This window comes from Orbicella franksi, chromosome 12 (assembly GCF_964199315.1).
Source record: "Orbicella franksi chromosome 12, jaOrbFran1.1, whole genome shotgun sequence".
Lineage (NCBI taxonomy): Eukaryota > Metazoa > Cnidaria > Anthozoa > Scleractinia > Merulinidae > Orbicella > Orbicella franksi.
Genome location: NC_138156.1, coordinates 22,099,465 through 22,111,261, shown reverse-complemented (window position 1 = coordinate 22,111,261; position 11,797 = coordinate 22,099,465). Strand labels below are relative to the sequence as shown.

The following is an 11,797-nucleotide window of genomic DNA, read 5'->3' as shown; positions in this document are numbered from 1 at the left end:
TGAGAAGAAAATGGCGAACGAAGTGTGAAATAAAAAGTTAGCTGGTGTCAAGAAATCATCGCAACACGGAAGATGTGCTTGTTTTTCCAAGATAAATGAAAGAAAGTTGAATATCTGATGTAGTGATGAAGAAACGGAACAGAAACAATGTTGTTTTACTAAAAATGCAAATTTTCACCAATGAACAAGAACTAATTTAATTATCAGACAGTCACGAAATACCACTTTCTATTTCTGTTGCCACCTTTGCTGTTAACAATAAAACAATTCAAAATTAACACACAACGATATTGATGGCTGAGAAGCATTTCAACGAAAAGTATTGAAGATAAACAACGCTACTTGGCCGATATGAATGAGTCTCCACAAAGACTGATTAAATAAATTTGCGCTTTCATTAGGTGCCACGGAGTCTGCAGCAATATTTCAGCACTTTCCTGGTTTCTTTTGTTACAAATTTACAATTTGCAGAGTATTAAAGCCACTAACTTGGGAACTTTTTGGTCTCTCTAACAGACACAATTAAGGCAAGAAATAAACAAGCCACTAAGGAGAAGCAATACATTTGAACCCTGACAAGCACATTATTGTAGATTGAAAACAGCAGATGATATTTGTTGAACCGACCTGCTTGTAATTCTAAAAGCTACGCAGCCACAGTAACGTTTCACTTTTGCAATAAAAAGGGACAATTGGCGCTACCTGAAAAATAACTGCTGTCCTTGGTCACATGACATGACATATAAAATATCGCATGGAAAGATAGTGCATAACACTAACAATGCTAGAATGCATGCGTCATGTTGAGTTCTACCATAACGAAAACCACTCAACATTTGTGCAATTCTGTATGCAATGTATCCTCCACCTAATATAGAAGCCACGAACGCTACTTAATCTACACATGCGTTTAGGGCAAATTAGTTTTGTTCTACAGAGAATGGTACCACAAGGAGAGAAAGGGGTTACTTGAAACAAATATATACCTTTACGATGTTCACACCTAACTGACGGCGATGGAACGTGTTTTATGTAGAGTACACATGTGCCTTTCCCACCCCACCCCCACCACTTCCTTGCCTCTAGAATAATTAATTATTTGAAATCAATTAATTAAACAAATATTAAAGTTTACACCTTAACGCCATAGGGCCATAGGGCCATAGCGCCATACTGCCTTAGTGGCACGCGGCCCCCATAACCATCCCAATAGTGCACTCTGCACTAAAAGCAATTTTCTTTAAAAAGTGGGCATCCACAGGATGCCTCAGGACACCCATCTGGCTAAAAGTCTGGTTGGCAAGCTTTTGATTTCATTTGGCCCAGGTTTGAGAGAATTGACTGTGAACTTCAAAAGACAGAAAAAAACTAAAAAGCTTTGTGGTGCTGTTAGTGTACTGTAAGCAATGTTTGTTCTCTTGTCTTCTGTTTTGTTTTGGTTTGGTTTGTTTTGGTTTCATTTTATAGAAGCACAAAAAGTAGTTTTGAACATCTGGACATCTGGGAGATCATCACCTGTTAGCTTTTAACCAGATCATTCACGCCTCAGTGTTCTAACAATGAATACGATAAATATTTAAAATTTAACAGCTTACATTAACATAATAAGGTTAATCGGAAAGATGACTCCGTCCTCACGTGCTGTTAAAAGCATTTGAATGCAGTATCTTATTTGCTCAATTCTCGTTACTGTCAAACCACTGGCTACAGGATGCAATCACTTGTCTTTTTTTCACAATTTTGAAAGAAAGGTCAAATTATACAACGTATAAATTGAAAAAAAGTTTATTTTATACACTCACCGATATTTCCGCGATACCTCAGCTGATTCCTCACACTGTAATCGAAAACGCATTTTTCCCACTCCTTTTGGCTGTTAAACAGCGACTAAGAGCAAACAAAGTGAAAAATAAATATACGAGCGACGTTCTCAAAGCTTTGATAGTTTCAAAGAGATATGATAAGGCACAAAAAGACTTAAAGTAATTTCAGAGGATCCAAAATAAGTGATAGCCTTCTATATTGCATTGTGAGTAGTAAGCGGAAACCATAGAGTGTTCTTACCTGCTTGATGTTAGTCGGAAGTTTGGACCAGGGATAGTTATGAAGAATATGGAACTCAAGGTCTGCACTTAGGGTAGATCTAGCCATTTAGTCATCTAAAAATGCTTCAAAATGCCGAAGTATGAGACAACTTTTTCGCCCTTCCATCCTCCAATTTTACTTCCCTCGTAGTCAGTTACTGAAGTTAGCCGCTGGTAAGGTCCATGTATGGTGGGCTCGCAACTCGAGCAAAACTGAAACTTTTAGCAGGAAATCATGGTTTGTTTTAAGCTTACCTTTTCTTTGCATTTATTCAAACACTTTAAAAGTAATCCATGATAAAATAATCAAATTTGTCCCCTAATTTTTTAACCATTTACCTAGGCTGAAAAATATACCCCGTTTATCGACGAAGTTCGTTCCCAGTCTTCTCGCCGTCACCATGCAGTCTTCCGAGAAAATGGCGTCCCCTGATTACTTGTCCTACGGGTTTTCCGTAATCGTTGCCCTTGGGGGCGTTATAGGATACGTGAAAGCTGGTAGGTGCTAGAGAAGTTGTTAATGTACACGAAAAGAATACCAAGTTTGTAAAAAGTTGAGTTAGAAAGCCACTGATAGCTTGTTTGTATTTCTTATGTAACTGTTAAGTCTGAGGCGCCGGATGGGTGAATTATTTCTTTGAAGATAATTGGCATAGCTGTACGATTCAGGAAGTTCCTGTACTTGTCACCAAGTTCAAAGGGAATTCCTCGGGGCTTTTAAGAAGAACTAGAGCTGCAAGGAGCAAAACATCTCGACTTTTTCTTCAAGATCTTTCAGTTCGACTTGCAAAAACCAATGAACTGTAACCCAAAAAACTCAGATGACAGAGTTACGTTAGTGAAACTTCGTACCAAGGAAGTCTTTTCGTTTGAAAATAGAATGCAGAATACTGCAATCTGTTTTCCACAAAGCCCATGAGTTGTCCAGTAGCAGCACAGGGGCCATACCATTTGAAATCCAGATACCCCCACCCCTGCCCCACCCCAGTTGACGAATCAAGGTAACTCCAAATTTTCTCCCTAAGAAAAAAGATCGAAGTGCCGACATGATGCTTAGTTCAAAATAACCCGATTTTTTTCTATCCCCTCAAGAAAAAGCCATTTTTCAACCACATAACTTCAAATACCCACAAGATTAAATGATGCAGACAGGGCATGACCCTTGGAAATTAGTCTTCTGGCCCTTTCAGTGAGTCTCATCAATGTGGGAAAATGCTTGTTGTAACATGTTACATGTAACATTCTCTGCTCACTATTCATCAAATATTACTTACTTTACTTTGGCCCTTTACTCCACCCAGAGCATAGGCCACCAATAACAACTCTCCAGTCTCCTCTGTCCTGAGCATTTATAAGGAAGTAAAATTAAGCTCAATTATAAACTGTTTACCCAGGGTCAACTCCACTCATGAAATACAGCAATGCTGGCTGGCTAGTTGTTGGTTAACTGATTGACTGACTGAAAGACAGCTGACTGATAAACAACAAACAGACAAACAGACTGACAGATGGATTGTTCTTCCTCATATCAATCTTTTGTTGAGCTGTTAGGTGACTTATCATTGACCAACTGATTGATTGATTGATTGATTGATTGATTGATTGACTGATTGACAGGTAGTGTACCCTCGCTAGCTGCTGGACTGGCATTCGGCGGAATTTCTGCATTGGGTGCTTACCAGACGTCCTCGAACCCAAGGAATGTTTGGGTTATGCTGGGTAAGTCAAAATCAACAGAGACAAAAATTAATGGCAGCTAATAACCTACTGATCTCAGTTTATCCTCTCAACTCATTTTTGTGTCACATTGAGAACTAGGGAGACTAGTCCTTGCGACTAGTCCCTGCAACAAGTCGCGGGGACAACTTCCATTGGGTGGACTAGCCATTTTTGCCACAAAATCTTGTCGCAGGGACCAAATTTTGGTCCCTGCAACTAGTCTCACAAATTCAAACTGGTTTGAATTTTTGGGACAAGTCCCTGCGACTTGTTTCTCAAAATGCTTCGCGTGAACTGTTCATGTGACAAGTCCCTGCGACCAGTCCCTTCGTGTAAACTCTTCAGGGGACTAGTTGCTGGGACTAGTTGCAGTGACCAGTCCTGCCGTGTGTGCCAACCTTCATGCAACTGTCATCAAGTTAGGATTTAAGCTCCTTGCTAAACAACCCCAGGGAAAAATCTTGGAAAATAGCCTGCATTATCCACCTTTTGTCTTAAATTGCAAGAGACAGAGTAGCCTTATCCAATAAGTGCCTTGGACTCCATATTTAGTCTGAGTTTGAGCCTGGCCAAGGTCATTATGAAGAGTTCTCGGACAAGCAAGCTAGACAATTTATTCTTGCAGCATCTTCCATGATACTAGTTTCCTTCGCAGCCATTATTAGGTTCGTCGCACAACACAATACTTTTTCCCACAGTGGGGAGAAGCATTGCGTGGCAACCCTAAAAACGACTGTGAAGGAGACTATCACAATATCAGAGTATAAATGGATATTAGTGAATTGAAGAGGCAACCTGAAAAAATGCTTGGAGTAACCTGCATTGAGCTAGCACAAGATCTAGTTGCAGTATATGCTACAGAATTGGGGCCCTTGAACCTATTAACTGTCTTTATTGATGCAGTGACTTATTACATGGAAGCCGCCATCCTTTATTTTTGCAGTAACATCAGTGGTGTTGTCTGGAGTGATGGGCTCTAGGTTTGTGAAATCAGGAAAGTTTATGCCTGCTGGACTTGTAGCTACCCTGAGGTAATTTTTTAATACAAATAATTCATGATTTTCCTGTTAACCTTGAGCTTTTAAAGGTTAATGTATGTCTACAGTGCTGAGAATTTTTTGCTCTTTTTTTTATTTCAGTGTTGCTCAAGCTGTGCGTATGTCGTACCGACTGATGAACAACTAGTGACTTGTTTGAACAGCCGTGATCTTCCGTATTCATCCTCAAGAATGTAACATAACAACCACTGTAATAAACAGAGGATTTAGTGTAAACACAAACTTAAAGTAAAGTCAGACGTCAACGTCTTGTCAGTAAGCATGCATGCATTAGGATCCAAACACACCTTCAGTAACATCACTCATTAAAAACATTTTGTTTAATAAAATAGAAGTGTTGCTGCACTTTGAGTGTGAATGTCATTCTACTGGAAGTGAAAAAATATATATTTCTCAGCCTACTAATGAATAAACTGCTAACCTAGATGGTCATCATCCCATTAGTTTGATCTGCCAACTGATTGGTTGTGGCACAATTAAGAAGTTTAAGTCAAATCAGAGAGTTATAATTATGTGTTTTTCAGTTCCCCTTTTCTTATTAATAACATCTCAAGCAGACAGAAAATAACTTGTAAAAGTTGTAAGGTACCTAATTGTAAAACGTTTTAAAACCCCTGCACAATAGTTGCGTACCAGTAGTATATAATATGTACATGGTGCTTCATTGTCAATGCCAAATACCACTAACAAATTATGTATATACATATACACAGATTTTAATTATCATACACAAAAGGCTGTTGCCATGTCTACTTGTTTACCTTGCCATCCTTAGAAAATAACTGAAAATATTACCATATGTTCACAGAATGTGTTTCTTTCTTGATATAATTTATGATAAAGTACATTTTTGAGCCCGAAGGGTGCTTCAATTTCCTTATCACTTCCAGCAAAGGCTAAAAGACAAATGAAGCACCAGAAGTGGACTTTTTGCGTTAAAAAATATCAGCTTACTAGTCAGATAAAAATAAATAATATATTAAATAGAAAAATTGCCCCACTGTGGTTAATGTGGAAGTTGGAGATGTCAAACTGTGTCATAATTATAATTTACAATGTGGTTCTTAGCACTTTGATTGGCTGAGAAATGTTTAAAAGAGATATATGACATTTGTTTTTAAGAGCATCCAGTAATGAAAAACATTCACCCAAATGCATAATTGCAGATTAGGTGAACATCACAACAGCCCTCAAAAAAAGTGTCACCCAGTTGTCTGTGACAAGTAGATTTTCTGCACAGACAAGTAATTTCTCATTTAGACAAGTCGTCGACCAACTAAATAAGAAAGTAAAATAAGACTTGTCCAGGGCAAGCAGACTTTGAGAGTCACTTTTCCGAAGGGCAAGCTGGAATTCAAGCCCTGTACAATACCGCATGAAACTAACAATTAAAATGTAAGAATTAATACAACTTGAATAATTGTTAGGTTTCCCCAATGTTCCCCTTTTTGGAAGGGTATGCATATCACATTTATATTGGAGTCCCTTCCCCTCAGATTTCACCATGAAAAACTTAAAAGTCATTTTTAGATTAATGACGAGATCATCAGCTTCGAGCAGCAGGAGACTTGCTACTTGTTCTTCGAGCCACACCTGGTCTGGCAGGGGATTTACTCATGTTGTCTCTACTCCCTTCTCTACCCCTGGAGTTGCTTCTACCCCTTGTTTCGATATCTCTTGATGCCCTGCGTCCTGACGACATCTGCGATGTCCTCTTTGTCAATGGAGCAGCTTTCTTCGCAGCTTCTCGAGCTTTCTTTCTCTCTGCAGCCTTCCTAGCTTCTTCTTCTTCTTCTTCTTTTCTCTTCTTTTCTTCTTCAAGTAACTTTTCTTTCTGCTCAGCAACAGCATGGACTTCCTCTATCATGTTAGTAGCCTAAAATACATAATTCTCAAACATCAAAGAGGTTTGGGTTACTCTCAACAACACAATTCTCAAATCCATAATATATAAATTAAAACTAAACAAGACAACAGTGATCAATGAAGAATGACTGCTTTATTTCAGTTGATATATTTGAAATATTTATTAATGTCCATGTACTAGTCAACACACCAACAAAGCATGGAGGTCATAAAGCAGTGGGCAGAAATGAAGATCTCTATCTTACAGTACAGACCCTCACCCCCACCCGCTCAAAAAAAACAAGTTAGGAAGATGTTCACCATATCTCACCCCCTGGAAAAAGGAGAATATTTGATACCAAGCTTGCTGTAAGTCGGCCATACTGTAGAGTATGACCCATAAAAATAAAAATTGACTGATAACAGGACTTGTACTGAGTGCTGTGGTGGCCTCATGGTTAGTACGCTCTCTTTCGGATTAAGCAGTCTGGGTTCAAGCCCTGACCAGGAACATTGTGTTGTGTTTTTAGACAAGATACTTTACTCTCTCCACCCAGGTATATAAATGGATACCAGTGAACTTTATGCTGGGGATAACCCTCTGATGGACTGGCATCTCATCCAGGGGAGAGTAGAAATATTCCTAGTTGCTTCATGCCACTGAAACCAGGATAAACACTGGCCTGATGGGCCCACTTGGCTTGTACAGACTGCCTACCTACACACCTCCTGAGAGATATTAATAATACTCACATGTCTTCAAACTAGACGTTATGTTTCCAACTAGTCTATATTAAGTGAATTTGAAGCCACACTCACCCAAACATAGAAAGTAGCTGCTCCAGCACTTGTGTCTCTTATGGTTTCCAGATCAGTCTCCTTGAGATACTTGTCAAAAGCATAATCAGCCTTTGGCATGTCCACTCTTAAGGGATCTAAGGAAGTGACCTGACGTTTAAGTCCTTCTTTGCCTGTCTTGCCAAGTAGTGCTTGCATGTTCCTCCAGTTTAGTAACTCTTTCTCAGGGTAATCCAGGAGCAGGTATGTAGCAATCATAACCTGTTGGTTAAGATGTTTCCAACTTACAATGCAGTGATTGAAAAAAACTGAAGATATATAACAAATTTATCCTTTCAAACTTAGAGTAGAATTGTAGCTGTAGTGAGTTGGGAAATCTATAGCCCAAGAATCACTTCTCTCAAGAATGCTAACTTAACCTTTTTAGGGTGTGGAGAAAACAAATTTTCAACTTGCTCTTTGGGCAAAAATCATTCTCACTAGCCCCCCAAAAGTTCATCTCTTACACTACTTCTTTAGTTTGAATTTCCCCAAAACTTTTCCCAACTGAAGAAACTTCATTTACTCATCAGGAAAGTTATTAACAGAATCCACTTGCCTGTCCAGGAAAGTCCACTAGTCCCAGGTTATAAGACAGGACTTTCTTTTAACACTGCTTTCTAAAAATAATCAAACTTCAACCAACCATAGTGTTTTATGTTGCCCTAAATTTTTGGTGGACATACGATCTCAAAAAAAAGTTTACTCCCATTTGCCTCATGCTGGCATTGTAAAAAGGTACAGAAGATAACATTCGGTCATTTTTTTTGTGTTAGGGGTTCATTAAGAATGCATGTTCGATGTTCGCTTAGTTCTGAGTGGCACTGTAGTCTTAAAGTTCCCTTTACATACCTTATGCACTGCAGGAGGTGGATTTTGGTAGCTCCTGATCTCAGAAATGACACTTTGTTTAAGTTCCATGATTTCTGCTTTCAGTTTCTCAAGTCGCCTCAGCCTTTTAGCCAGCTTTTCTCCCTCTTTTAGCTCAATGCCCCAATCTTTCTCCCAACCATTTTTGCGAATATCAGCCATTGATTTCTCCAGGTCACCTAGGTGACGACGTCTTATTGCGCTCCTAAGTGCCTCCCCTGCTTGGACATTCTTAAGAGTTTTCTCTGCATCATCAATGTCATTCTTCAACCCTGAAAGAAACAAAGAACCATTATTTTAAATTTCTTTCATGGTATTGAAATAAATGGTTGAAGGTCATAGATTTGGTACAGCAAACTAGATGACTGATTGCAGCAAAGATGTTTGATAAGAAATACTCTGTTGTTTTGCCATTACATTATAACTTACAGTGACAGTTGTGATGAGATCTTACATTTCTTAAAATTCCAGCTAAAGTTATGTAAAATAAATAGTTTAACACAGTCACCCTTCAAGAAAGTATAGGTCCCAAAACCATTGTTCTGCTGTATATTAATATATAGTACATGTATACATTCATTTTTTACTTCTTTTGGATCTAAGGACTAACATTGTAGCCTACCTGGCATCTTAGCATTTTTAGCTTCCTTGATTGAGCCCTCCAACCTGTCAATTTTTCTCGATTTTTTCGCACCCTTCAAGTTGGCACGCAATTTCTTCTCCTTGTTTGCCATTGCTTCAACAAGAGCTTTCTTTTCTGCTTCTTCAGCAGCCTTTCTAGCAGCCTCATCAGTTGCTTTCTTTGCTGCTTCAGCTGCTAAGCGAGCTGCTTCCGCTGCAGCTCTTTCTGCTTCTTCTGCTTCATCTGCAAGATCTTCAGCCTCCATAGCTTCCTCCCTCTCATGTTGTTCCCTTTCTTGTCTTTCTGATGTGGTTATGAAATTACGTAAAAAACAATTTAAGTAATCAAGCAAAGTAAATAATACAGGAGTGACTCTTCCCAGAGGGAAACATGATAACCTAATGTTTAATGTACTTGACACTGAATATCTAGCAGGGCTGTTCTACAATGGAATAGCATCTCGTACAGGAGAAGTGTCACTACCTGAGTGCTAGCTATTTTGAGCTTCAGACATTGGCATTACCAGTAAGATTCACCAAAAGCTGCTTAGTCAAAACATTGTCTAGCAATAACTGTCATGAACAGGAAAGGATCTTGAGTTTCAGTTAATACAGATGGACTGGAACATCAGCCACCTCCTGACACACTTTCTTAGCCAAGCAAATAGCGCACTAGATGTATCACACAGAGGTTATTAATCAAGCCTCCTAAATCCCTTTGGTCTCCAAAGTGGCTCATAGACACTTCTTTAGCTTACTTACACCCTCCACGATGTTTCAACAGCTATTGTCAATATTCATTTAGAGGACCTCTGGGGGTGAGTATGTGTGGTTACCATTGGATGGGACCCTGAGGTACATGTACTCTCCACCCCTTCCCCAATATGAACCCCATTTGTGTGATTGCTACTACTTACCCCTCTCCTCCCTCTCACGCTCCAGTTCCTGCTGTTTGAGAAGTTCATCTTTCTTCCACTTCTGAGCTGCTTCTTCCTGTTCCCTTCTCTTCCTGTCTTCTTCCTCCAGTCTCTTGGCTTCCTCCTGTCTCAGTCTCTCCTCTTCTTCCCTTAGTTTTGCTTCCTCCTCGCTAAGCTTCTTCATATCCTCCTCATATTTCTTGCGATTTCTTTCTTCCTCCTCTTCTCTCGCCCTCCTCTCTGCTTCCTCTTGTTCAGCCTTTAATTTAGCGGCCTCTGCTTCCGCCTTTTTCCTAGAAGCATCTTCTCTCCTCCTCGCTGCCTCCCTCTCCAGCCTCGCCTTTTTCTCGGCGGCTTTTCTTTCCTCTTCCTCAGCTCTTTCTTTCTCCTGTTTGCGTCTCAACACTTCCTCCTTCGCTTTGTCATCGTCTTGTTTCTCTTCGTCGAGCCAATCCATGGTCGGTATATCGCAGAGCGGAACTTCAATTTCCGCGAAGCTGATTCCAGAACCTGGTGCAGCGCGACTACGGAGGAATTTAAGCCAACGTCGATGTGAGAAAAAATCGTCGTGTACAGCCTGAAAAAGGAATCTTGCCTCTCTTTCACTGATAACACCTTTCTTTTCCCTGTCCAGCATAGCGAATTCCCATTGCAAGTCCTTAACAAGATAATATCTACGGTCCATCTCGTTGAGGACATCGTAAAGGGGGACTAGGGGACTAGTTGCTGGGACTAGTTGCAGTGACCAGTCCTGCCGTGTGTGCCAACCTTCATGCAACTGTCATCAAGTTAGGATTTAAGCTCCTTGCTAAACAACCCCAGGGAAAAATCTTGGAAAATAGCCTGCATTATCCACCTTTTGTCTTAAATTGCAAGAGACAGAGTAGCCTTATCCAATAAGTGCCTTGGACTCCATATTTAGTCTGAGTTTGAGCCTGGCCAAGGTCATTATGAAGAGTTCTCGGACAAGCAAGCTAGACAATTTATTCTTGCAGCATCTTCCATGATACTAGTTTCCTTCGCAGCCATTATTAGGTTCGTCGCACAACACAATACTTTTTCCCACAGTGGGGAGAAGCATTGCGTGGCAACCCTAAAAACGACTGTGAAGGAGACTATCACAATATCAGAGTATAAATGGATATTAGTGAATTGAAGAGGCAACCTGAAAAAATGCTTGGAGTAACCTGCATTGAGCTAGTACAAGATCTAGTTGCAGTATATGCTACAGAATTGGGGCCCTTGAACCTATTAACTGTCTTTATTGATGCAGTGACTTATTACATGGAAGCCGCCATCCTTTATTTTTGCAGTAACATCAGTGGTGTTGTCTGGAGTGATGGGCTCTAGGTTTGTGAAATCAGGAAAGTTTATGCCTGCTGGACTTGTAGCTACCCTGAGGTAATTTTTTAATACAAATAATTCATGATTTTCCTGTTAACCTTGAGCTTTTAAAGGTTAATGTATGTCTACAGTGCTGAGAATTTTTTGCTCTTTTTTTTATTTCAGTGTTGCTCAAGCTGTGCGTATGTCGTACCGACTGATGAACAACTAGTGACTTGTTTGAACAGCCGTGATCTTCCGTATTCATCCTCAAGAATGTAACATAACAACCACTGTAATAAACAGAGGATTTAGTGTAAACACAAACTTAAAGTAAAGTCAGACGTCAACGTCTTGTCAGTAAGCATGCATGCATTAGGATCCAAACACACCTTCAGTAACATCACTCATTAAAAACATTTTGTTTAATAAAATAGAAGTGTTGCTGCACTTTGAGTGTGAATGTCATTCTACTGGAAGTGAAAAAATATATATTTCTCAGCCTACTAATGAATAAACTGCT

General features: G+C 39.6%; 3 protein-coding genes across 3 annotated transcripts in view; 1 reads left to right on the top strand and 2 right to left on the bottom strand.

The window, feature by feature from the left end:
- LOC145463829 (protein FAM91A1-like) overlaps positions 1-2,227 on the bottom strand; it is a 20,703-nt gene extending 18,476 nt beyond the window's left edge. The window contains exons 1-2 of the mRNA XM_081447624.1: positions 2,065-2,227; positions 1,803-1,887 (exon numbers count right to left, since the gene is read on the bottom strand). Of these exons, the coding sequence (XP_081303750.1) occupies positions 1,803-1,887; positions 2,065-2,151 (172 nt within the window). The 5' untranslated portion in view covers positions 2,152-2,227. The remainder of the gene's footprint in view (positions 1-1,802; positions 1,888-2,064) is intronic.
- A 158-nt stretch (positions 2,228-2,385) lies between these two features.
- LOC145463833 (transmembrane protein 14C-like) lies at positions 2,386-5,270 on the top strand. Its single transcript, XM_081447629.1, has 4 exons — positions 2,386-2,586; positions 3,706-3,803; positions 4,747-4,834; positions 4,943-5,270. The coding sequence occupies exons 1-4, from the start codon at positions 2,486-2,488 to the stop codon at positions 4,986-4,988; spliced, it is 333 nt and encodes a 110-aa protein (XP_081303755.1). The 5' UTR covers positions 2,386-2,485; the 3' UTR covers positions 4,989-5,270.
- A 287-nt stretch (positions 5,271-5,557) lies between these two features.
- LOC145463830 (uncharacterized) lies at positions 5,558-10,651 on the bottom strand. Its single transcript, XM_081447625.1, has 5 exons — positions 9,952-10,651; positions 9,036-9,338; positions 8,396-8,685; positions 7,526-7,765; positions 5,558-6,737 (listed from the first exon to the last, which is right to left on the bottom strand). The coding sequence occupies exons 1-5, from the start codon at positions 10,634-10,636 to the stop codon at positions 6,408-6,410; spliced, it is 1,848 nt and encodes a 615-aa protein (XP_081303751.1). The 5' UTR covers positions 10,637-10,651; the 3' UTR covers positions 5,558-6,407.
- Between the last annotated feature and the right edge of the window lie 1,146 nt (positions 10,652-11,797).

What these genes read in the sequence shown, in the direction of transcription:
- LOC145463830 (XM_081447625.1), bottom strand. Translation starts at nt 10,636, where the DNA reads ATGGACCGTAGATATTATCTTGTTAAGGACTTGCAATGGGAATTCGCT. An exon ending in TAAAAATGCTAAGATGCCAG is followed by an intron (nt 8,686 to 9,035) that starts GTAGGCTACAAT and finishes TGTTTCTTTCAG; the next exon opens with GGTTGAAGAATGACATTGAT. An exon ending in CAGCTACTTTCTATGTTTGG is followed by an intron (nt 6,738 to 7,525) that starts GTGAGTGTGGCT and finishes TATGTATTTTAG; the next exon opens with GCTACTAACATGATAGAGGA.
- LOC145463833 (XM_081447629.1), top strand. Translation starts at nt 2,486, where the DNA reads ATGCAGTCTTCCGAGAAAATGGCGTCCCCTGATTACTTGTCCTACGGG. An exon ending in GGATACGTGAAAGCTGGTAG is followed by an intron (nt 2,587 to 3,705) that starts GTGCTAGAGAAG and finishes ATTGACAGGTAG; the next exon opens with TGTACCCTCGCTAGCTGCTG. An exon ending in GAATGTTTGGGTTATGCTGG is followed by an intron (nt 3,804 to 4,746) that starts GTAAGTCAAAAT and finishes TTATTTTTGCAG; the next exon opens with TAACATCAGTGGTGTTGTCT.